Source organism: Chaetodon auriga, chromosome 1, assembly GCF_051107435.1.
Source record: "Chaetodon auriga isolate fChaAug3 chromosome 1, fChaAug3.hap1, whole genome shotgun sequence".
In the NCBI taxonomy this organism is placed as follows: Eukaryota; Metazoa; Chordata; class Actinopteri; order Chaetodontiformes; family Chaetodontidae; genus Chaetodon; species Chaetodon auriga.
In genome coordinates, this window is record NC_135074.1 from 19,207,875 (window position 1) to 19,229,413 (window position 21,539).

Here is a 21,539-nt window from a genome sequence, read left to right on the forward strand (position 1 = left end):
CTATTTAATTCTTAAAAACTGCTGTGATCAGATTGAAAGCGGCGTATTCGTTCGAATTGTGCCAAACTGACCCACATCCGTCGTGCGTCGGTCTCTCACACGCTAATGCTAAACCATTAATGCCCTGTTCTGTGCGTTTCTGTCATCGCTGTCTTTTTAAAAACGCAGACACACACACAGCCCGACGTCATCCTGTCCGCACACATCACGCACGCTTGTCTGGCTGGAAGGTGACGCCAAAGCTCCCTGAGTGAAGTCTCGCGGAGTGAAACACCGGCCATTTTTCTCCATATATAGCAGGACACTTTGTGCTTGGGTAGTGTAACCGAAAGTGTTGCGATCACTTTGATAAGCCTACAAGTTTTGGCAAGTTTAATTTTGTTATCCAAGCATCCAAACTTACAACAAACAGGACACAAACCATGTTTGTGTTTACCACTGCAAAGTTTTTTCGCTGACATCCTTGTCCGGATAGATGTTTGTCTAACTGTCGCACAAATGGAAATGGTGCCTAGCGAGGAGAACCAGTTCGTACCCAAAGAGGTGAGGTTATCACAGACCCAGCCCAGGTCGGGGAATCAACCTCTGGCTGTTAGCTGTTACCCTTGCAGACCATGCTCATTAATAATGGAAAAACTTTTGCACTACTTTGGGAGTTTGCGATCTTGGTTTATAATTTAGAGGCTAACTCTTACCTGCTAACAGTTAGCTAAACATGACTTGGACGGCCTATCATGACATGGCTAGCTAACTAACGTTTTAGCTAACATCAGTTAGCTGCTAGTTTCACCGCATCTCATACAAAGTGAGTTTATGTAGGTAGCTAAAGCTTTAGAATAATTATCAGTAAGGTATCTAGACTTCGATCTTGACTTTCTGATCATCAAATGCTCCAGAGCTTTTCAAATGTTGCGGTCGACAGACGAAGACGACGTTTGTCAACATTAGTTAGCTAACTTGCAAGTAACATTAGCTAATAGAATTTGGCTAGCTAATGTCGTTAGCCCTTTAAGTCTGATTAATGACATCAACTGTAGTTAATCTAGATGTTTTTGAAGTTGCTAAACGAAATGGCAGTAACTATATTACAGCAACGGACCTTCCTGCCAGTGTTGAGGCAGCGTTAATCCCTATTGCTAGTTTGAGAATGCATATTTGAGTCCCCGTTTGCAGCGTGTTTTGAATGGTAACGTTACTTGTAGCTTTACTGTAAAAACGTTAACGTTAGCTAGTGGAATTCGCAAGCTAACGCTAGTGTTAGCGGAGCTGACGAGCTAACGGTGCTCATGAAGATGCAGACATGTAAAACACTACGTTAGCGTTAATGTTAACGTTATTGGGTGCCTCTAATGTCAGAATAAATATGTTCGCCCTTCCCATTTCGACATCTTTGCCCAACTCATTCGTCATGATGATAAGTTATGCAGCCCTTGATTATATATCCTGTTTGTCTTGTTTGTTAGCTACCATCAACGTGCGATATACAAGCGTTGCTTAAAAATCAGTTAATTTACGACGGTACGATAGTTATCATGTTTTCCACACAAGGAAATGAAAAAGAGCTAAATATCTCCAGCCTCTGTCAACACCCTTCATGTTTTCTAGATGCTGATTTGCTTGTTGACATGTTGACTGGGGTTAACTGAAATTGCAACGTAAACGTCCCAGACCGTACTACTGCCATGGCATGTTACTTCATACTTTGCGTTTATCTATAGGATTGCTATAAGTCATTTTGAGTGCAATATTTAATTATGGGTGTTTTTTAACAGCAGTTTGGCTGCATTGACGTCAGCTGCAGTCATACATCAAGCATAGGACGTCAGACGTTGATATTAGGGCTGGAGGGAAATTTGTATTTGATGATGCAGCACTGCACACCCTTACTTCATATTTCGTAGTAATCGTGTAGCTTTTAGCTACACAAGGTATTAATGGATTACTAATGGACCTAATAAAACTTTGCTAGGCTTCTATAACAGGAAGGATGACTTGAACGTGTCAGGAGGATATTGTTTTTTGTATTACTATACATACATTTCTCTTTGGCAGCAATGCAAGAGAAAGTTTCAGCACTCTAAAAATAATGTGACTGGTTAAAAAAAGAATTGCTGGTGAAATTACATCATTTAGTTCCCTGCTCTTCATTATCGAATTTTATCTTTCTGTAGATTTCATATTTGGGTATTCATATATGCATGATAAACTATTTCTTAAGTTAATCACATAGAAATATATAGCCTAAGGTGGAAACCCCAAACATTACATCAAATGTTAACAATCATCTTACATCTTTGTGTAAGCTTTATCTGTCACACCCACACGCTAAAACAGTGCAATAAGTTAGAAAACTCCCTGAAAGCCTGTTTTTGCTGCTGTGGTTATTTGTATCCCCCCCAACAAAATAATGAAATCTGCTAGCCATTAAGATTTACATCAGACTGTCCTTCAGGTCTGTAGACATGTTGGTAAGACAGGAGCATAAAACCTAGTGAAATCATAATAATGGAATATAATTTTTGTAAGTATGTCTTCACAAGTGTATAATCACCTGAAAATAAGAATTGAAGTGTTACCTTAGAATGAGCTCTTCGTATCTACAGAGGCAGCGGGTCCTCTCACCCAGAAGCCCAGAAGGGGCAAACCAAACACTGACTCTAGAGAACATCTTTCATTTTTTGCACGAGTTTCACAGCCACTGCAGGTTATCCTACATACTCATTAAAGGAGGTGTGAGTCCAGGGGTATTCACTTGGTTGCAGTTTGCAACTTCACCACTAGATGCCACTAAATCTTCCATACTGTTCCATTAAGTTCTATTGCTGAAATCAGTGGCGATGGCAAATTATTGACTAATGCTGTGGCGTGAGACATGAGCTCAAGTGTAGGTAGAGTAGTCCTGGTAATTAAAGGTGTTATAAGTAACTGTTCTGCACTAAAATGTCTAAAAATGACTCAACCTATATTAAGTATTTTGTTGAATTCTGAACTTACATAACCAATGATCCCATGCTACTTCACAACATCAAGCATTCACATACTGTCTACAAGCTGGTGTTTGGTGTTGAAAGTGGATGGCAGTGGTTGTGCATTGTCTTGGGTCACCAAAAATCACTCAGAGCAGTCTGCTGATGCCATGGGTTCAACTAAATGAAACATTTCTGAGGCGAGATGCCTAGTTAGGAACTATGGTCACATAACCAGACTTGTACATGCAACCACGTAACATTTAATGGGTGGCTACTGAATGGCTTTGTGTTTGTCCTGGTCCTGCTGTGTAGATTCATGGTAACAAAACCTGCTACAAATGTCACCATACTGTATGGATATACATCCTTAGACCCATGTAGTCACTTCATGTGTCTTGGGTGTATCAGATAGCTGTCTTATCTCTTAAAAGCTATATTTTTCAGAATGTTTTTCATGCATTATGGCAGCGAGAGCTGCAACATCAAATCCTGTTAACAAGTAAATGATAATAATGCCTCTGTGTAATTTAGCATTGCCTCACACCACATTCTGTTGAGGTAACTGATTATTTAATTTTTCCATTTTCTTTGTGCTTCCTAGTTTGTTGTTGTAAGTGACTTTGAAGTGTAGTTGGTATCTTTGAAGTACTTTGGAGCTACAAGCAACAACATATCAATTATGTTGGATTATATGATGCATCTTCATTTGCCGAATTGGCTTTGATTATTTGTAAAAAGGCGGTCATAGGTAATCATTATTTTTTTCCAGTTAAGTCTATGAGAAAATTGCTACATTGTCATTGGAGGGTCCTGTGTTGCTAAGTCAATAGCAATATGTATAAAAAGATGTGAAAGAAAGTGAATACCTTCAAAGGTGTTGCATTTTGGTCTGTTCTGCTAGTACAAGTCAAAACAAGCCAAAAACAAGCAGGCAGTGAACATGAGACATTTTCCCCCACCATCACAATGGATTTTGCTGCCCCCTGTGGAGTCTCCTGATGTTTTTCTTTGAATCTTTTGGGGTGTTTGCTATTAAGGGTGGTAGTAGAAAGCTGACACAGAGCACTGTTCCACCTGCATCGTGTTTGACTTTGCCAAGAAATCTCTCTCCAAGTGGAAACTAAATTTTACCATTCTGTCTAAACCTTCTGTCACACTTCTTTTACATTCACTGCCAGGCTTGCCAGTGGTGTCTGAACAAGTCAGCAATTCGAAGAAACAAAATTATTTTATTGAGCTACAATTTAAAACAACAAAAAACATTTGGCAGAACATATTTCTACTGACAGTCAAGTGTTATTTGTCAGGCCTTCATCTGTTTTTTTCCATTGCCGTCAACAGTTAGTGCGCCCAATAGCTATACCAGCCACTCTCACTACTTTCAAGAACTTTGAATGTGGTTGTCCATTCAAATGTGTGGCATATTACTTTTGAATGCAGGGTCCAAAGCACCACATGTGGGCAAATTTGGGGTTTGGCTGGAGAAAGACAGGGAGAAAAGTCAGAGGTTGGCATTTTTGTGGGAGGTCGCATCAGAACAAGGCAGAACCATGAGGTGATGGTGCAAGATGCAGCTTTGTGGCCACAATTGTGCCATTTACAGTAAATGGTATTTAAAGTAGAGTTTTGGCTGTTGTTTATCTCCTTACCTGCATCTCTGCATCTGCATTTTTGTGCATTGCCATGTGCAGTTGTAATTACATTACATTACAATGTGTTCATGGATACTGACATTTCACAACAGTGTAGTGTATCATTATTTTTGTGCCGTTTAGAATCAGTTACAGCTGTAAAGAAACACAGCCTGTGCTTTGCAGTACATGTGGCTTCATGTCAGCACCTGGTGATTATATCCACGGTAAAAATAACCTTTAATCTCATAATACACTTGTGTGTTGTCAGCTGCAGCTTCTTTATAGGACCTGTCAGTTGCATTTTGCCAAGATCACAAACTTGAATATATGCCTGTAATCATCACCCTTTCACCAGCCAAGAGGTTGATTTGCCAGCCAAACAGTGGTAGATGTAGGCCTAAAAATCAGCTGCATTTAGCACAAATTTTACACATATGTTTTACTACTTATTTCCCTGTTGTGTTCTCCACCCCAACTTTCTCTGTATATCATTAGGGTTTGTTTTGGAGTTGCAGACAGAGTATTTTTGATGAGATGAAGAGGATTTCTCAGGTAGCCATGCCTTGTGTGTGGTGTGGGAGAGCGTGCTAATGCATGGTGTTAAAAGGATGCATGAAGTAGCAACCTGATGATCAGATCAGGCCTTTCTTTTATAAAGAGTCAGCGTCATAAACAGCTTTATCAAATATAAGAGACATGCAATGAAATAATGACCACTTTAATCGCATACTGGAAGATGAGTCCTTTTAAACACATTTCTGTAAGAATATAGTCACATGTAATGTTGAGTATCATCTAAAATTTAGATACCCATCAACATACCAGTACATTTCATTTGGTACTGGCACCAAGTGAATTGGTACCTATATACAGTAGTTCAGTGATATAAAAACATTTTATAGTTAATCACCAGTGCCTGAAGTTAAAGCAGCTGGCCTGGCATCATCTTTTCAGAGTGAAGTTTTCTGCCAGTTTTCTTCCATTTTTTTTTTTTATATTAGTTCTCACTTTACAAATCATTTGAGCCTTAACAGGTACAGTACATACCTGACCAATCAGAAATCAAACTGTGGGGAGTGTTGAGATGAGGAAGTGACTTGTGGTGTCTTGAACATCCTGCTCCTCCTTGAAAATGAATTACACTGTGTGCTCTACAGTAAAAATAAGCATGTGTGAGCAATTGCATGGCCTGATTTAGTTATTTTATTTTATTATTATTATTTTTTGACATCAGAGAAATTGTCTTATGTTTTCCTGTTTTGAAAATTGTAACCAAAGATCAGTGACTGCCCTGCAAGTGGCCCTGTCCAGTCATGTGTAGCAAAGTTGTTACTTTAGATTCTAAAATGTGGCAATGCCGTATTTGGAGGAATCAATGCAACATAGTTTAAAATTGGCAATATTTTCATTTAAATTAGAACTCTCTGATCAAATATTAAGTAAACAAGTGTACACACCTGGCCAGACATTCTGTTCTAGCTTTTGGTATTTTTTTTTTGTTTTGTTGCTCTGACACATCTCTGTTGGTAGCAAAAATGTATTACAGTTCAACATCCAGCTGTATCCTTTTGAGAAATGTCACTTAACTGCTAACGTGGAGGCTACATCAGCACTGAGGCATGACATGAGGTCGTATGTTTCCTCTGTGGACTGGCATGTTTCTAATAATGTGTAAAGGCATTTATTTCTAACATTTAGCTTTTCACCAGTGCACAGTGCTTAAAATGGAAAATACAGAATGAAAATGTAGCATCACACTAGTGTTTTTTTTTTCTCTTTTTCCTCTTGATTTGCAGATCCAAAATGCAGCCGAAGAGCCCAGAGTGCTGTGTATAATTCAAGACACCACCAGTGCAAAGACGGTCAATGAGAGGCTCACCCTCAACCTGCCTGCTTCCACCACCCTCTCCAAACTTTATGAAGATGTTGCCCACAAAGCGGGATATGTGAAAGGCACTTTTGACCTTGCCTGGGGAAATGTGCCAGACATGGTTAGGAGATTCATTCATCTAGACGTTCACTTGTTTCCTCCAACATGTGATAATGGTTTTCTGCATAAATCTACACAACTGTCAGTGCAATTATGTATCTCAGACGGGTTCATGCTGAAGCTTTGTGATAGCTGTTAAATCAAAAATGTGAAGTCAAGGTAAAAGTTGCATTTAATTGTGTGTTGATAATTTGAAGTTTGCCATCAGTAGGAGCCTTTTCCCCCATCCTACTGGATTTGGATGGTCACACAAAAACATGGTTCCCTTAATCCAGCTTGGCAGCCAACGCTCTGTATTTATATAATAGCCTAGATAGCTTAGGTTTGTGTAGGATAAAAAATGTTTAGGTATTGGATCAGCAGCAGCTGTTTTTATCTCTTCTAAAGACTAGGGCCGTACTTGAATCAGAATTTTCAGTCTGAGAAATAAAAAGTTTAGGTCCTGGTCTTAGTTGTTTTATAGAGTCCTCGTGTCTGTCTCTTCTGTGTGGCTGTCACCCAAAGAGTCAGTCTCACTGGACGGCAGCAGAGGAGGCTGTACCGGCATCTGGCTCTGCGTTGCCTGCCCTCTGTTTCCACCCACTTCATTTTATAGTATGCTAATTTTGACACAAGCAAAAGTTTACAACCTGCTATGCTGTTCCTCTGCCTAAGTCAGCACGGCTTCTCTGCTGATGATGTCAGTCGTTTAGGGGAGATTCCCAATAAACACACTATGCCATCTGTTCACCACCAGACAAACTGGTTAAAATAGTAGATATTTAGCACCTAATTAGCCTGATATCTCGCTCAACAGAAAAAAAGGAAGTATTGGACTTATTTGTCAATTGTTTGCTCATTTGTCCTTTAACAATTTTAGAAGGTGATAGTATATCAGTGCTGCATTTGTAGCCTTTTCTGCTGACCCCAATTGGTCAATAAATGAATTGGTGCAGCTTTAAGTTAATGTTTTGATTTGGTGTAGCTGAGTTCAAGTATTTCAGGTGAACTCTGGTGGAGTTCACGATCACGGTCGTGTTTGCAGTTGCTGTCCACTTATCTTCTACTTATAAGAAGTTTATGTTTGAGCACATAGCCCCGACCACTTCTACAATGGAAGGAGTGTGTCACCATAGCATGACCTCAGTGGAGCTGATAGTGGTAGAGATATGTTTGAAAGTCGGACAGGCAGCTGGTTTTTCTTTTTTTTCATGCTATCAGTGTTCAGAAATGGATTTTGCCACACCATTTGTTCTCTGCTACAAAGAAATGGTGTTGCTAAGAGAGATGACTCTCGTATTTTGCACAGACAACTTTAGAATGAATGCATTGTTAATGTGTTCACTCAGTGTTGACGATGAGTTTGTTCTGTGTTGTTTGTTTGTGTACATACTACTCCCTTTTCTTAAATGAGCGCAGGCTAATCCTGCTGCTGACCCAGGCCAAAGCCCAGGTGCTGTGTCTGTTGTTATCTCACTGAGTAGGTCAGTGGATTAAGCCACTGTATGTTTCCACTGCAGCACTTTGCTTGCTTGTCCTCAGCTCGCCCAGAGGAAAGACAGAAAGTCTTCTGCTACGCAGCGTTGTTCACATGTTGGCTTCAAGCTACTTACCTTGTCTGCGTCAACACAGAGAATTTGTCGAAAATGAGTTCAATGGGAATCTAAGTTTTGTGAGTTCATCCAGTTTGCAGCCTGTAGAAAACTACTTGTTTTGAAGCTGATGTTCTGCTTTGTCCAGGGATTGTTATTTTTATGTTTTTCTTCATGTGATTTAGGCACCACTGGAGCACAGCAGTGAGATGTCCCTCTCAGATTCTGGGTTTGAGCCTGGTGGTAAACGGAATTTCCTCCAGCTTACAGACAAAGATGGAGAGCAGCCCCAGATTGCATCGGTGAGTGATATAAACAAAATGAATTCATAATTTCATAAATAATGTCCATAATTCTTTGTTGTTAGGTGTAAAAGCTGTGACCCTGGTGGCTTTTGTCCGAAGAAGATTTAGCCTGCGCAGTGCCCAGTGTTTTGGGGCTTCTGGTGTAGCTGATGCATGGAAGAGGAAGTCTTGGTCCAGATATCCGGGCCAAGACTTCCTGTTCCACGTACCGGTCATTGTTTACAAGCCCATTAGACGTTTTAGACATTTGGCTAATCTCTACAAAAAGATATCTGTATATGAATGCATGAATAAGTGCAGATGGGCTCCTAAACTGCATTTCAACCAATGCATTCCACTTTTTTTGCTCTCTACGTGGACTGTTTACCTGCATGCAACCAAAGCCTGCTTGACTGTGATTTGGTCATTACTGCAAATGGAAACCAGAATGCTTCTGATACAAAAAATCTTGTCCCTTGCTTACAGGTTCTGTATCGGATGCAGATGTCTGTCTATAGAGATTGTTAGGTGTACTGCAGTGTGGTTGGTTTTGGTTTTTTTGGATATTTTATTTAAAGTTCCGCTCTGTGTGTTAATGTGTGCAGGATGAGTCAGGAACAGCAGATAGCAGTGGACTGGATGACAGTTCACAGGAGCGGTTTATTGGGCCCCTACCGAGAGACAGCACTGCAGGCTGCAGTGGTGACTACAGCAGTCCATCTTACTCCTACTCATCCATCCTCAACAAGTCTGAGACAGGTGAGGATTTGTCTCCTGTTGAATAATGGACATTACCCCTTTTATACAACCCAGCTGACCTCTTCTTTCCTTTCTCTTGCCCATGCTGCAGGTTATGTGGGCTTGGTCAACCAAGCCATGACCTGCTATTTGAACAGTCTTCTACAGACGCTGTTCATGACCCCAGAGTTCAGAAATGCGCTCTACAAGTAAGGAACTGTGCTTGTAGAAGTTTTGGTGGAGTTTCACTTGTGTATTACAACTTTAAAAATTCCTTTATAACTTCTGTCCAACTTCAGCTGGGAGTTTGAGGAGTCTGAGGAGGATCCAGTCACCAGCATCCCCTACCAGCTGCAGAGGCTGTTTGTTCTGCTGCAGACGAGTAAGAAACGGGCGATTGAGACCACTGATGTGACGCGGAGCTTTGGCTGGGACAGCAGTGAGGGTGAGCATTTGAACGCTCCTGTGACTAGACTCACATGCCTCTGTATCTGTACACTTAATTACACTTTTTGTGTGTTTTTAGCTTGGCAGCAGCATGATGTTCAGGAGCTGTGCAGGGTCATGTTTGATGCCCTGGAGCAAAAGTGGAAGCAGACAGAGCAGGTAGGAGAATGCAAGAAGTTTTCCTAGACTTCTAACAACAAACATCAATTCAGCAGCCAGTCTGAGGGCTCCCACCCACAATGGAAACAAAAGACCTACTGTGGGAAAAGTGAATTGAGCCAGTAAGCCGCAGGGTTTGCTGTTTCTTATCAGTGAGTTCTTAACTGAAAAACACTTAATCCAGTGTTCGTATGTACAGCCATGTGGTCTGTACACATGAGCCTCTGGTTAGCACAAAATAAATGCATGTGATTGAGCCCAGTTAAAAATAATGTAGATAATTAGTATTTTTTTCTAGTTCACTTTTCAGAAGCTTTCACTGAACGCGTGAATTTCAAATTAAAAACTGGTAGTTTGACAACTGTTGAAAGAATGACGTCACTCATTTTATCCAGGTCCAGATGGCGTGAAGATTTAGTCCCAAACTAGAATTTGGACACACCAAATTTGTTTGCCACTGTTGCAGAGCCTGTGAAAACAGTTGAGCCTCAAATGACGTTATGCAACTGTTCACAGTACTATCGTAACACTTTTTATGTGATTTAAAAAAACCGATATTTTAGTAATGGCAATATTCTGACTTGTTGACTTAATGACGTCATACATACAGCAACAAGCATGGCTGAATGTGAATGTAACATTGCTACCTGCAGTTCTAAAAGGGGAGCGACAATCGTTTTGTGGAGGTGGTTTGGATACAAACGATCAGCACTTGGTTGTACCAGCTTTGCACGAGTTGAAACATAGCCTAGTTTGAATGTAATTTCTAACTTAGGATGGAGTTTATGCACTACTGACATTTTAAGGGTTGCCCCAGCTGAAATAGTTCCAACATAGTCATAAGTTACAACTGAAATGTTAGACCTAGCCCATAGTATGTCCTCTGTAAATTAACAGCTGGCATGGCACATCGTTTTGAAAGGTGAGATAACTCGGATGATGAGAAGTGAATTATACTTATGTATGTTTGCACATTCTCTATGACAGGGAACTACAAGTTCTAACAACTAACATCAGCATAACATTACACTATGTTGTAGGGCTAGCGATGCTAACCTGACTAAATTTGACATTAGTTGTAGCTGAAAATTTCACCACTCATTGCCACTTTTGTTGCTTTGCACTAGCTGTAGATCAAAGTTGTATAGTTATCACCTAATTAGAGTTGTTCAGATGAACCTTGACACAGGTTTTATTGTGAATCTAATAGTCTGAAAGTAATGTTTAGTGTAGACTTTAGACTCTAATTTATGAGAGCACTTAGGTGTAGCTGGTGCAACGGGCCACAGGTGTACCATAAACCACAGTAGTATGTCAGAATTGCAAGGAAGTTAACAGCAGTAGGGGGGCACCTCAAGAACTATTGTGAGGTCGAAACCAAGCAGACCAACCACACCAAACTACAAGTACTCCTACCTTTGACTAGTGAACTGACCATATGTATAAAATCAGTCTAGAAGCCAGGCATGTTAATGTTCACTACTAACATACATGTCAGCCATTTTAACATGTTAGCTGCAGATCAAACACCTGAGGCTGACAAAATACAACTTGGACCAATGAAAATTGAGCTCCAGTAAGTCTGACATCATGATGCTGAGCGTGGTGAATTGAGTTTTACATGTCCTAAAAGGGCCACTGCACCAGGGATAACATGGCATTTCCTTCCATCAGACCAAACTTTGAACGCCTCTCTAGTGGTAAGAATGTAAGAATAGAAACTCATTTTTAATCTATTTAATCTATCTGTTTTTAACAGTTTTGGATGGGAGGTAGTCTGTCTGCCTCCTTTAGAAAAAGTGCACCCGGGAGAGGAAATGCTGTTGCCAAAACAAATGCTCTATTGTTACAAGTGAAACATGGCTGAGGAAGCCTGACTCTCATGCCTCCATATCCTCAGGCTGACCTGATCAACCAGCTGTACCAGGGGAAGCTGAAGGATTACGTCCGTTGTCTGGAGTGTGGCTATGAGAGCTGGAGAATTGATACCTACCTAGACATCCCTCTTGTGATCCGACCCTTTGGAGCCAGCCAGGCCTATGGCAGTGTGGTGTGTTTTTCTCCACATTTCATTCCTTTGAACTTTGAACTCATGAGCAAACACTTAACCCTCATTCACTCTGTGGGATTCACAGCGACATCAAGGCGGCCTTAAATGCAGTACTTTTAATACTGTTTATGACCATTTATTATTTCCGCCTCCATGCAAATATACCTGAAACAGTTTTTTTTTTCTGCCGCAGGAAGAGGCTTTGCAGGCATTTATCCAACCAGAAACTCTGGATGGGCCCAACCAGTACTTCTGTGAACGCTGCAAAAAGAAATGTGATGCCCGGAAGGTGAGCGTACTGAAAATGTGACCTGGGAGTCATGTTCAGTGGAGATAGAGTTCTGCTGTTGACCTGTCTGAGTCTTTGATAAATGCTTCCCTACACAGGGTTTGAGATTTCTGCACTTTCCCTACCTGCTGACACTCCAGCTGAAGCGGTTTGATTTTGACTACACCACTATGCATCGCATCAAGCTTAACGACCGCATGACTTTCCCAGAGGAGCTTGACATGAGTCCGTTCATCGATGTGGAAGATGAGGTGAGGGCACAAATGGCAATCTCCACTTCAATCAGATTTACATTCATGTGTTTTGTTTTGTTTTTTTTCCATATTGTGGAATATGTACCATTCAGCCAGGGTACCTCCCTCCAGGGAAATGCTGATATCCTCTCAATACCAATATGTCGTGTAGTGAGTGAAAAACATGTGATACCCCTGGATCATTCTATTTTTGCATCTTATATTGCCTCTACATGCAGTAATATGACACAACACAAGGGCAAAATAAATCAACAAACACCTTTTAGCCATAAAGGCAACACCCGATGTGTTACAGGTGTCTTCAGTTCTTTACTATTGAACTATTCAAGTAAAAAGAAGACGTGTGAAGTTAGATGATGTGACACATTTTCCCACAAACATCACTTGTAGTTTTTAACAACTCACTTCGTATCCTGTGAAGTATGGTTGACCACTGTGTTTAGCCTCTGTCGTTTTAAACACCTCTCCTTGATCGGCTTTGACATCGTCTCTCTAGAAGTCACCTCAGACAGAGAGCTGCACTGACAGCGGAGCAGAGAATGAAGGCAGTTGCCACAGCGACCAGATGAGCAACGATTTTTCCACCGATGATTGTGTGGATGAGGGCATCTGCTTGGACAGCACCGGCAGCACAGAGAGAGTGTTGAAGCCAAAGGTAATCATCTTGACGATCCACCACACTGTATGGGTATTGTTGTTTGTTGCTAATCTCCTCGGTTCGTTGTGTGTTGGATAGTTAGATGTCTTGATCAAGTTTTTTTTAATGTCCTGAACCGATTCCTTGAATATTAGGTATCTGCTGATACTGAGTCAGATCTGATATTTATATTCTTCTAAATGTTGGTTAAATATGAATCTGACACATTGAAATAACAGACATAGCCTTCTAAATTCAGTCCACCTTGTTTTTCACAAGCTTCTTGATCCAAATACTGAGTGTTCTGATTTAAAAATGATAAATTTGATGATCTTAAATTATTGATATGATATAGATGAAAGTTTAAGTGTATGGTTCCTGAATGTAAAGTGACGCGATCCACTAGAGAGGTGTCACTCAGTTGCATTTGTTAGGACTCCAGAAGCGTTCTACAAACACTAAACAATCTTTGGCAGAGTACTGACAACAGCTTGCAGACAGCACACAAACCTGGCGATAGCCGAGTTGTACTCAGGGAATTAACATTAATTAGTGACAGCCGATATGACCTGCTGCTGCCATTTGACATGTTAACCTCAACAGTCAGCAGCGGTGACAAATGAGAAACTTCTACCTGAATGTTTCATACACTTCGTTTTGCTAAAGAGGAGCGATAACAGCTTTGTTACTGGATTTTAGCAAATCCATGTAGTTTGCTGTCAGTCGCTGGTATGACCAAGTAATTTTTCACACTCACTAAGTCTTAATTTTCAGTGGCACATGCAGTGAAATGCTCCCACTGCAGAGCCTGGCTGTGGTTAAGGAGAGCCACGCTGTAACATGCTTTCCTCTTCCCTCTGTAAATATAGCGTGTCTTAAGCTTATATCTTACTGTTGCAACTGTTGTCAGCATCACTTACCCTGTATGCTGAGCACTAACAACTTGGTTGTTGTTTTCAGAGTTTGCTGACCTTTGAGCTGTTCTCTGTCATGGTCCATTCTGGGAGCGCTGCGGGTGGCCACTACTACGCCTGCATCAAATCCTTCAGTGATGGCCAGTGGTACAGTTTCAATGATCAACACGTGAGCAAGGTCAGACTCGGTCTTTGAGTAACCTGCTTTGTCCTTGTACAGCACTTACATATCGGGCGGAATGGCTCACCAGACTGTATCAGTGCAAGTCATCAGTTTGTACTCTGCTTATCATTACCATGGTGGTATCTGTTCAATCATTGTCAGTATGTTTCTGTGCATTTCTGTTGGGCAGATCACCCAAGATGATATCAGGAAGACATATGGGGGGTCCTCAGGGAGCAGAGGCTATTATTCCAGTGCCTTTGCAAGGTCAGTTGTCTCTTGTATCTGTCTCCAGCTCTCACAGGATTGATGCATATCGCATGCATACAGTCCATTTGTTCAGGAAATGCAATAATGATGAACTGGACTTGTTTATGTGTGTTCAAAAGAAAAGTCAGGAGGGTTCGTGTTTATGCTTTGTTTCTAGTTCTCTCATGTTCCCTTTGAAGGAATAGACAACTGCCTTAGGGCTGACAGAACAGTAATTTCTCTAAATGTGTTCCACTTCTTTCATTGACAAGTCATCTACATCTTCTCCCTACAGCTCTACCAATGCTTATATGCTGATTTATAGATTGAAAGATCCCTCAAGGAATGCAAGTAAGAAATAACTTCAGTTAAATCTTTTATGGCTGATGTTAGAACATGTCATCTAAAGTATTGTAACGTGCCCCACATCAGTAGAAACCACACCACTGCATCCCTTCAGTGTGATGGGGTCATGCTGATGTTGTCATATAACTTACTGTTTCTAACACCAGGGTTGCCTTCACTGCACTTGTTTTAGAATTAGTATACAGTTGTAATGTGAACCCCGTCTGTCCTGTTTGCAGAGTATTTATCTGCAGAAGACTTCCCAGAGCACATAAAGAGTTTGGTTCAGAAGGAGAAAGAGTCTGAAGAGCAGGAGAAGAGACAGAGGGAGATTGAACGCAACACTTGCAAGGTACATGGTCTGTCAGTTCAAGGTCTAGTGTTTTGCTGCTGAATGAGGATCAGTTGATGCCTTGCTTCTCTTTTCAGTCTACTTTAACTCTTATTACTCTTCTGCTTTGTACCTTCAGATCAAGCTATTCTGCATGCATCCCGTGAAGATGATGATGGAGAGCAAGCTGGAAGTACACAAAGACAAAACCCTCAGAGAAGCAACAGAGATGGCTTACAAAGTCTGTTGGTTTATTGATCCTTCATTATCTGATTTTCCAGCAGCATAGCTAATCAGCAGTTGGCCTTTAAATCTTGAATGTTGAGTGTCTGTAAATGCACCAGAAAGGAGACAAAGATTATTGTGTTCAACCACTGTACTACACAATAATGTAATATTGGAAAAATAGTTATAGTAAGCTTTGGAAAATGGATGAACCCTCATCAAGATGAATCCTGTGTTTACTTTTTGTGGTCATTCGTGTGTTCTGTACCTCAGCTGATGGAGCTGGAGGGAGTGGTCTCTCTCGACTGTTGTCGTTTGGTAAAGTACGATGAGTTCCACGAGTACCTGGAGCGCTCCTACGAAGGTGAGGAGGACACACCGATGGGCCTGCTGCTGGGAGGAGTCAAGTCCTCATATATGTTTGACTTGCTGCTCGAGACCCGCAGGCCAGAGCAAGTGTTCCAGCCTTACAAACCCGGAGGTCAGTAGCCTGTTGCTGTTGAGTCAAACTTTTCAGTTAGGAATGTCTGAAAGATGGAGATAGGCTCTTGTTTTACCTACTGTTGTACTTAGTGCTGCACAGGTATATTGTGTGCAATTAACTTAAAAATAAAAGTATGATTCTAGCCCATGGAGCAAAGTGCATGACCGTATAGACTCTACTATATGGACCAACTGTGCAAATGGACTGTATATCAGTAATAGATGGAGATGCGTAGATGGTCAAAATACCAAGTGAAACAATAACTTAATGTCTGTGTGGGTGTGCTTCTGATTTTCTGCAGAGGTGATGGTGAAGGTTCATGTGGTGGATCTGAAGAGTGAGACCATCGCCTCTCCAATCAGCGTTCGAGCGTACTTGAACCAGACGATCACTGAATTCAAACAGCTTATTGCACAGGTTTCCTACTCTTCTCAGTTCCTTCACTGTATCCTCTCTTCCTTGTTCAGTTTCATAAACTGTGTTCATAACCCCCATGAGAACATCCGAACAGTCTTGCAGACTTAAACGTTATGTGTATTTCTTCCCAGGCTACAGGGTTATCTGCAGAAACCATGCGTGTGGTCCTGGAGCGCTGCTATAACGACCTCCGGCTCCTGTATGTTCCAAACAAGACACTGAAAGCTGAGGGATTCTTCAGGAGTAACAAGGTCCCTACTTTTTTCAGTTCCTGCTTTTGTGCTTCCATTTGTTTGCATTGCCTACTGTGCCAAAATTTGTCAGAAAATCTACTGAATGTGACCTGTTTTGTGTTTTGTCTTTCCATCAGGTTTTTGTAGAGAGCTCTGAGTCCACAGATCATCAGGTTGCTTTCACTGACTCGCTCCTGTGGAAACTGTTGGATCGTCACGGGAATACAATCCGACTCTTGGTCTTGCTGCCTGAACAGTCTCCTGGTACCTTGGCAAACAAGACTCTTTGCCAAAAAGCAGGCGGTGACTCTGATGTGCCCTTTGAAGGCTCAAAGGGTAACAGGAAATCTGTGGAGGCTATCCTCGAGGAGAGCACAGAGAAGTTAAAGAATCTGTCTCTGCAGCAGCAGCAGCAGCAGCAGCAACAACAGCAGCAACAGCAGCAGCAGCAGGGCTCCAGCACCAGTGACAGCCAGAAAAGCTCTGACGCCAGCGACTTTGAACATATCGAATCCCCAACCCAAGAGGCTGACTCTAACTCTTCCCTCTGTGTGGCCGCAGACAACAGAGAGTTAGAGAACCGGATCAGGACTGCGGCCGGAGGCAGCAGCGGAGCCTCCTCCGACCCCGAGAACCACTTTGCTTGCGAGGAGCGCTCGGACTCTGAGGTGAACAATGACCGCAGCACCAGCTCGGTGGACAGCGACATCCTGAGCTCCAGCCACAGTAGTGACACACTGTGTAATGCCGACAGCGGGCCCATACAGCTGGCCAACGGCTTGGACTCGCACAGCATCACAAGTAGCCGTCGCTCCAAAGCCCACGAGGGCAAAAAAGAGACGTGGGACACTGCTGAAGAAGACTCTGGAACGGACAGCGAGTACGACGACAATGGGAAGAGCAAGGCAGAGGCTCATTACCTGTACTTCAGAGCAGAGCCGTGTTCTCAGGATGACTCCACGTGGGATGCACAAAAATGTATGAACCTTCTGTCTATAATCTAGTTTAAAGGATTAATCATCCTTGAGTAAGGAAAATAAGTTCACATCACATTTTTAAGCTCATCAGAGGCAAACACAATAACTGTTTTCTTGCAGATCTTGTTTGAAGTTGCATTGACAATATTGTGCAAGTGAAAGAATATTCCTCAGTGTTTGAAGACAGAATGTTGAATTGTTCTTTCTTGTCATCTGTTTCAGGTTTAGTGGTTCATGTGGACAAGAGAATAACATTAGCAGCATTTAAACAGAACCTGGAGCCCTATGTGGGAGTCACCTCCACCCAGTTCAAGGTGTTTCGGGTGTACGCCAACAACCAGGAGTTTGAGAGTGTACGGCTCAATGAAACACTCTCATCGTTCTCTGATGATAACAAGGTCAGCATCTGTTCTGGAAGTGGCTTTAGAAGATTTTAGTAGTCTCTGTTGACTTTTGACTTAACTTGGACATTTTATTACTTCCTGTAGATAACTATTCGACTAGGAAGAGCACTGAAAAAGGGTGAATACAGAGTGAAAGTGTATCAGCTACTAGTGAATGAACCAGAGGTAAGAACTGAAGACTTTCCTGTTCACTACGCTCAAGAAAATTGTGGCTGAACATTGTAATCACAAATAGGAATCATTATTCCATGTTTCGCAGCCCTGTAAGTTCCTTGTGGACACGGTGTTTGCCAAGGGCATGACTGTCAGACAGTCTAAAGAGGAGCTGCTCCCTCAGTTGAAAGAGCAGTGCAAGCTTGACCTCAACATCGACAGGTGAGACGTGGTTACTGCGCATTTGTAAATAAAAGGAGAAAGTGTAGGCGTTAACCAAACTTTGCGCGTGTGTGTTCAGGGTTCGTCTCAGGAAAAAGACGTGGAAGAACCCAGGAACAGTGTTTCTGGACTACCATGTCTATGAAGAAGACATCAGCATTTCCTCCAACTGGGAAGTTTTCCTGGAAGTTCTCAATGGTAAAACCCAGAGCAACATCAGAGTGATGAAATCATTCCTTCATTTATAATGTCGTTCTTTGAGGAAACATGATGTGAAGATACAAATGGCAGCACATAAAACTGGACTGCAGGGAAACGGGTCCTTGTTTCCAGGTGAAGTTTTGGTTAAAATAAAAAGCAGTTACAGCACAGCTTGATCTGCTGTCTGTTATGTGTTTTCAGAACCAGAGAAGATGAAGTCCATGTCGCAGCTGGCTGTTCTGACCCGGAGATGGAACCCAGCCACAATGAAGCTGGGACCCTTCCAGGAAGTTATTCTGGAGAGCAGCAGTGTAGAAGAACTCAAGGAGAAGGTTTGTCTGTTTGAAGTTTTTCACAATTTGTCTCCATCATTTATACAGAGGTTCAATTTATTCATCCAGTAAAACATGGAAGTTAGAGCCCTCTCATCCTGATCAACCAACACCCATTACCAAGTAAGTATCATTCAGTGTGACTAATTGGCCTTTTGTGTAATCTTTTTGCAGCTCAGTGAAATCAGTGATATTCCTCTCGAGAACCTGGAGTTTGCAAAGGTATGTGAGATGCAGCACCTCGCACGTGACACTTACTTATCTTCTTATGTTACTTTAGTCTCCCATCTTCTAAAGTAATCCATCCCTGACTGAGTGTCCATTGCTCTGCTCCGTGCAGGGCAGAGGAACATTTCCTTGTGATATTTCTGTGCTGGAGATCCATCAGGATTTGGACTGGAACCCTAAGGTGTCCACTCTGAACGTGTGGCCTCTGTACATCTGTGACGATGGAGCTGTGGTCTTCTACAGGTAAAAGAGCTCAAGACAGTGACTAATTCACGTACAACAACTTGGTGAATATGTGTGACACACAGTTTAAATGTTTGTGACCTGAAATCCACATTCCTGTGATCTTTGTGCAGGCACAGCACAGAGGAGCCTATGGAGCTGTCGGAGGACGAGCGCAACGAGCTGATGAAGAAGGAGAGCAGCCGTCTGCTCAAGACCGGACACCGTGTCAGCTACTCGCCACGCAAGGAGAAGGCCCTCAAGATCTACCTGGATGGAGGCCCTGCCAAGGACCCGGGGCAGGACTGAGACGCAGAGCACAGCTCCTGGTTATTTGGATCGTCTGGCTGCTGCAGCAGGGCAGCCAGGCTGCAGGACTCTGAGTCTGAGCGTCGGGTCCGATAGTTACTTGAACATCAAGCAGCATTGTGAGGCTGACGTGCTCTCACCCTCCACTCTGAGCCCCAGGACTGGCTCAGAACCCCTATTGTGCACTATAGTGTATTGTACTGTAAAGTTTAAAGGGAAGTACGAAAGTCATTCAATACAGGAAAAAAAAAAAAATCAAATACTGTATAGACAAATCAAATTGAACGTAAAAGCTCCAGAGATGGATGCAGAGATGGTCGGACTGTGAAGCTGGGCTGGAGGGCATCCATCCTGTCTCTTTAAGTCTCCCGTCTCCTTTCACATCAGTCTCTTTTACTGCGTGTTTCTCCTCCTGTTTCAGGAATAGTGTTGATTCTGATTCATCAGTGACCGTCTTGTAAGTCCATACGCTCAAAGCGTTTGAGCACTGCTCTGTTAGAGAAATCATCCTTATCTTACTTCGCTCACCTTCAGATATTTCAAAAGCAACAGCACATCCAACCAAGAACTACTTATCTCGCCTTCCGTTTCACCTCTTCTGGCGAGGCTAACCTCACTCTCCCAGAGACTTTGACAAGTTGAGACGTCGCTCATTCGCAAGAATCAAAAAAAGCAACAATTAAAGTATTTGTAAATGGAGGTCTTTTCTGCTCCTCTTCTGCTCCTATAATGCCAGAGTAATATGTTGTTATGGGTCGTCCCTTCTGCTGCTCTTTGTGCTTTATAGGAGCTTTACCTCTGCTATATCACTTCCACTAGATATGGTGATACCTAGGCTATGAGTCCTTTTAATACAAAGTACAATGAAACAAAACCAAGTAGACTATATTAAGATTCCCCTTGTTTTGTTTTTGTTTGTTGTAAATTATTATTTTGCTCCAGACTTAATCATTCAATTAGGTCTCGTGAGGCACCAGGCACACATCTGTTGTCGGTATTAACTTTGAATTTAGAAAGTGGATTTTCTCTGTCCTGTTTTTTTTCCACCTTGTGAAATGGGTGTACATCTCTAGTGTCATCCGCATGTGTGTGTGTGCGTGCGTGCGTGTGTTGTACTGAGGGGACGGCGCGCTCTCTGGGTTTTTGGCAGAGAGTGTGAGGTTGTTTTTTGGCGCTTCTACCTGCTGCTGCTGCTGCTTGATAGACCGTCGGACTTCTCAGCCTGCCCGGGCGAACTGGTCTGAGGACTGAAGCTCAGCATCCCGGCCCCTCTGGGCTCCTGATGCTGCCACCAGCTATTCACTGTAGAAATGCCAATATCTGAAGAAAATCTTTTTTTTTTTGTTGTTGTTGTTGATGATGTTGATTTCTTTGAGATTTAAATCCTGTGTGAAAATAGTTTAAGATGATTTTAGAAATTAATTAAAATGCTTTTTTTCATAACTGCAGTTTTTTCTGTCACTGTAAATTGAAACGGCTTAGTTTAAAGGTGGGATGAGTCATTTTAAGGAGGTTGTTAATGTTGGCATCTCTCCTTCACAATGCAATTACACGGCAGCATGCCATGTTTACTATCCTTCTTACTTTTCACCCCCCCCTCCCCGTCCGCGTCTTGTGCTCGAGCTCCGACGCCACCTATTGATTGGCTGGAACTGTGTTATGTGGCTTGGTACAAGCCACTTTCCATGTTTCCCATTCACAGAGCCAGAGCTGTGTACAAAAACCAGATTTATTTTCAGCGCACACAGAAGGAACGACTAGTAGACCGTGAGGAGATGATGATGATCTTTCTCCAGAATGACTCACCCCACCGTCACTCAAATCATATTTTCACCTTTTTAAGAGGTTTGATGTTTTGTTTTTTTAAAAAACTTTATTTTTTAATGGCAAGAGTTGTACAAGCTGCATGTCAAGTTTCAAGTGCTTAAGAACAGTGCAGGGGTTATATCTGACAGGTGTAGCTGTATGCAAGTTAACATCCAGCACAAGTATACTGACACATTTACACACACATCAGGTATTGCTTGAATTAATATTGCACCTTCCAGCCTGGATGTTGAAACGGTGACATTGCTGAAAGACAAGAGAGCGCATACAAGCAACATGGG

The 21,539-nt window shown here is 42.1% G+C and overlaps 1 protein-coding gene across 3 annotated transcripts; it reads left to right on the forward strand.

Moving 5' to 3' along the window:
* Positions 1-217: 217 nt before the first annotated feature.
* Positions 218-19,691, forward strand: usp47 (ubiquitin specific peptidase 47). Of its 3 annotated transcripts, XM_076728384.1 has the most exons (29): positions 233-543; positions 5,099-5,155; positions 6,400-6,594; positions 8,350-8,466; positions 9,054-9,207; positions 9,299-9,395; positions 9,486-9,631; positions 9,713-9,792; positions 11,693-11,842; positions 12,036-12,131; positions 12,230-12,382; positions 12,882-13,040; positions 13,983-14,114; positions 14,290-14,366; positions 14,644-14,699; positions 14,933-15,045; positions 15,164-15,265; positions 15,523-15,730; positions 16,035-16,150; positions 16,282-16,401; positions 16,521-17,361; positions 17,583-17,758; positions 17,849-17,929; positions 18,024-18,139; positions 18,219-18,337; positions 18,542-18,672; positions 18,847-18,894; positions 19,013-19,143; positions 19,257-19,691. In XM_076728384.1, exons 1-29 carry the CDS (start codon positions 499-501, stop codon positions 19,429-19,431), a joined length of 4,191 nt encoding a protein of 1,396 aa, XP_076584499.1. In that variant the 5' UTR covers positions 233-498; the 3' UTR covers positions 19,432-19,691. The 3 variants fall into 3 exon arrangements, with proteins under 3 accessions (XP_076584508.1, XP_076584499.1, XP_076584516.1); XM_076728393.1 differs by lacking the exon at positions 5,099-5,155 and having other exon boundaries at positions 218-543; XM_076728401.1 differs by lacking the exons at positions 233-543; positions 5,099-5,155; positions 6,400-6,594 and adding an exon at positions 7,427-8,244.
* Positions 19,692-21,539: the final 1,848 nt, after the last annotated feature.

Bases quoted from the DNA above. Each gene is read 5' to 3' on its own strand.
- usp47 (XM_076728384.1), top strand. From the start codon at position 499: ATGGAAATGGTGCCTAGCGAGGAGAACCAGTTCGTACCCAAAGAG. The intron at 8,467-9,053 runs GTGAGTGATATA...TAATGTGTGCAG, and splicing joins AGCAGCCCCAGATTGCATCG to GATGAGTCAGGAACAGCAGA. The intron at 14,367-14,643 runs GTCAGTTGTCTC...TTCTCCCTACAG, and splicing joins TATTCCAGTGCCTTTGCAAG to CTCTACCAATGCTTATATGC.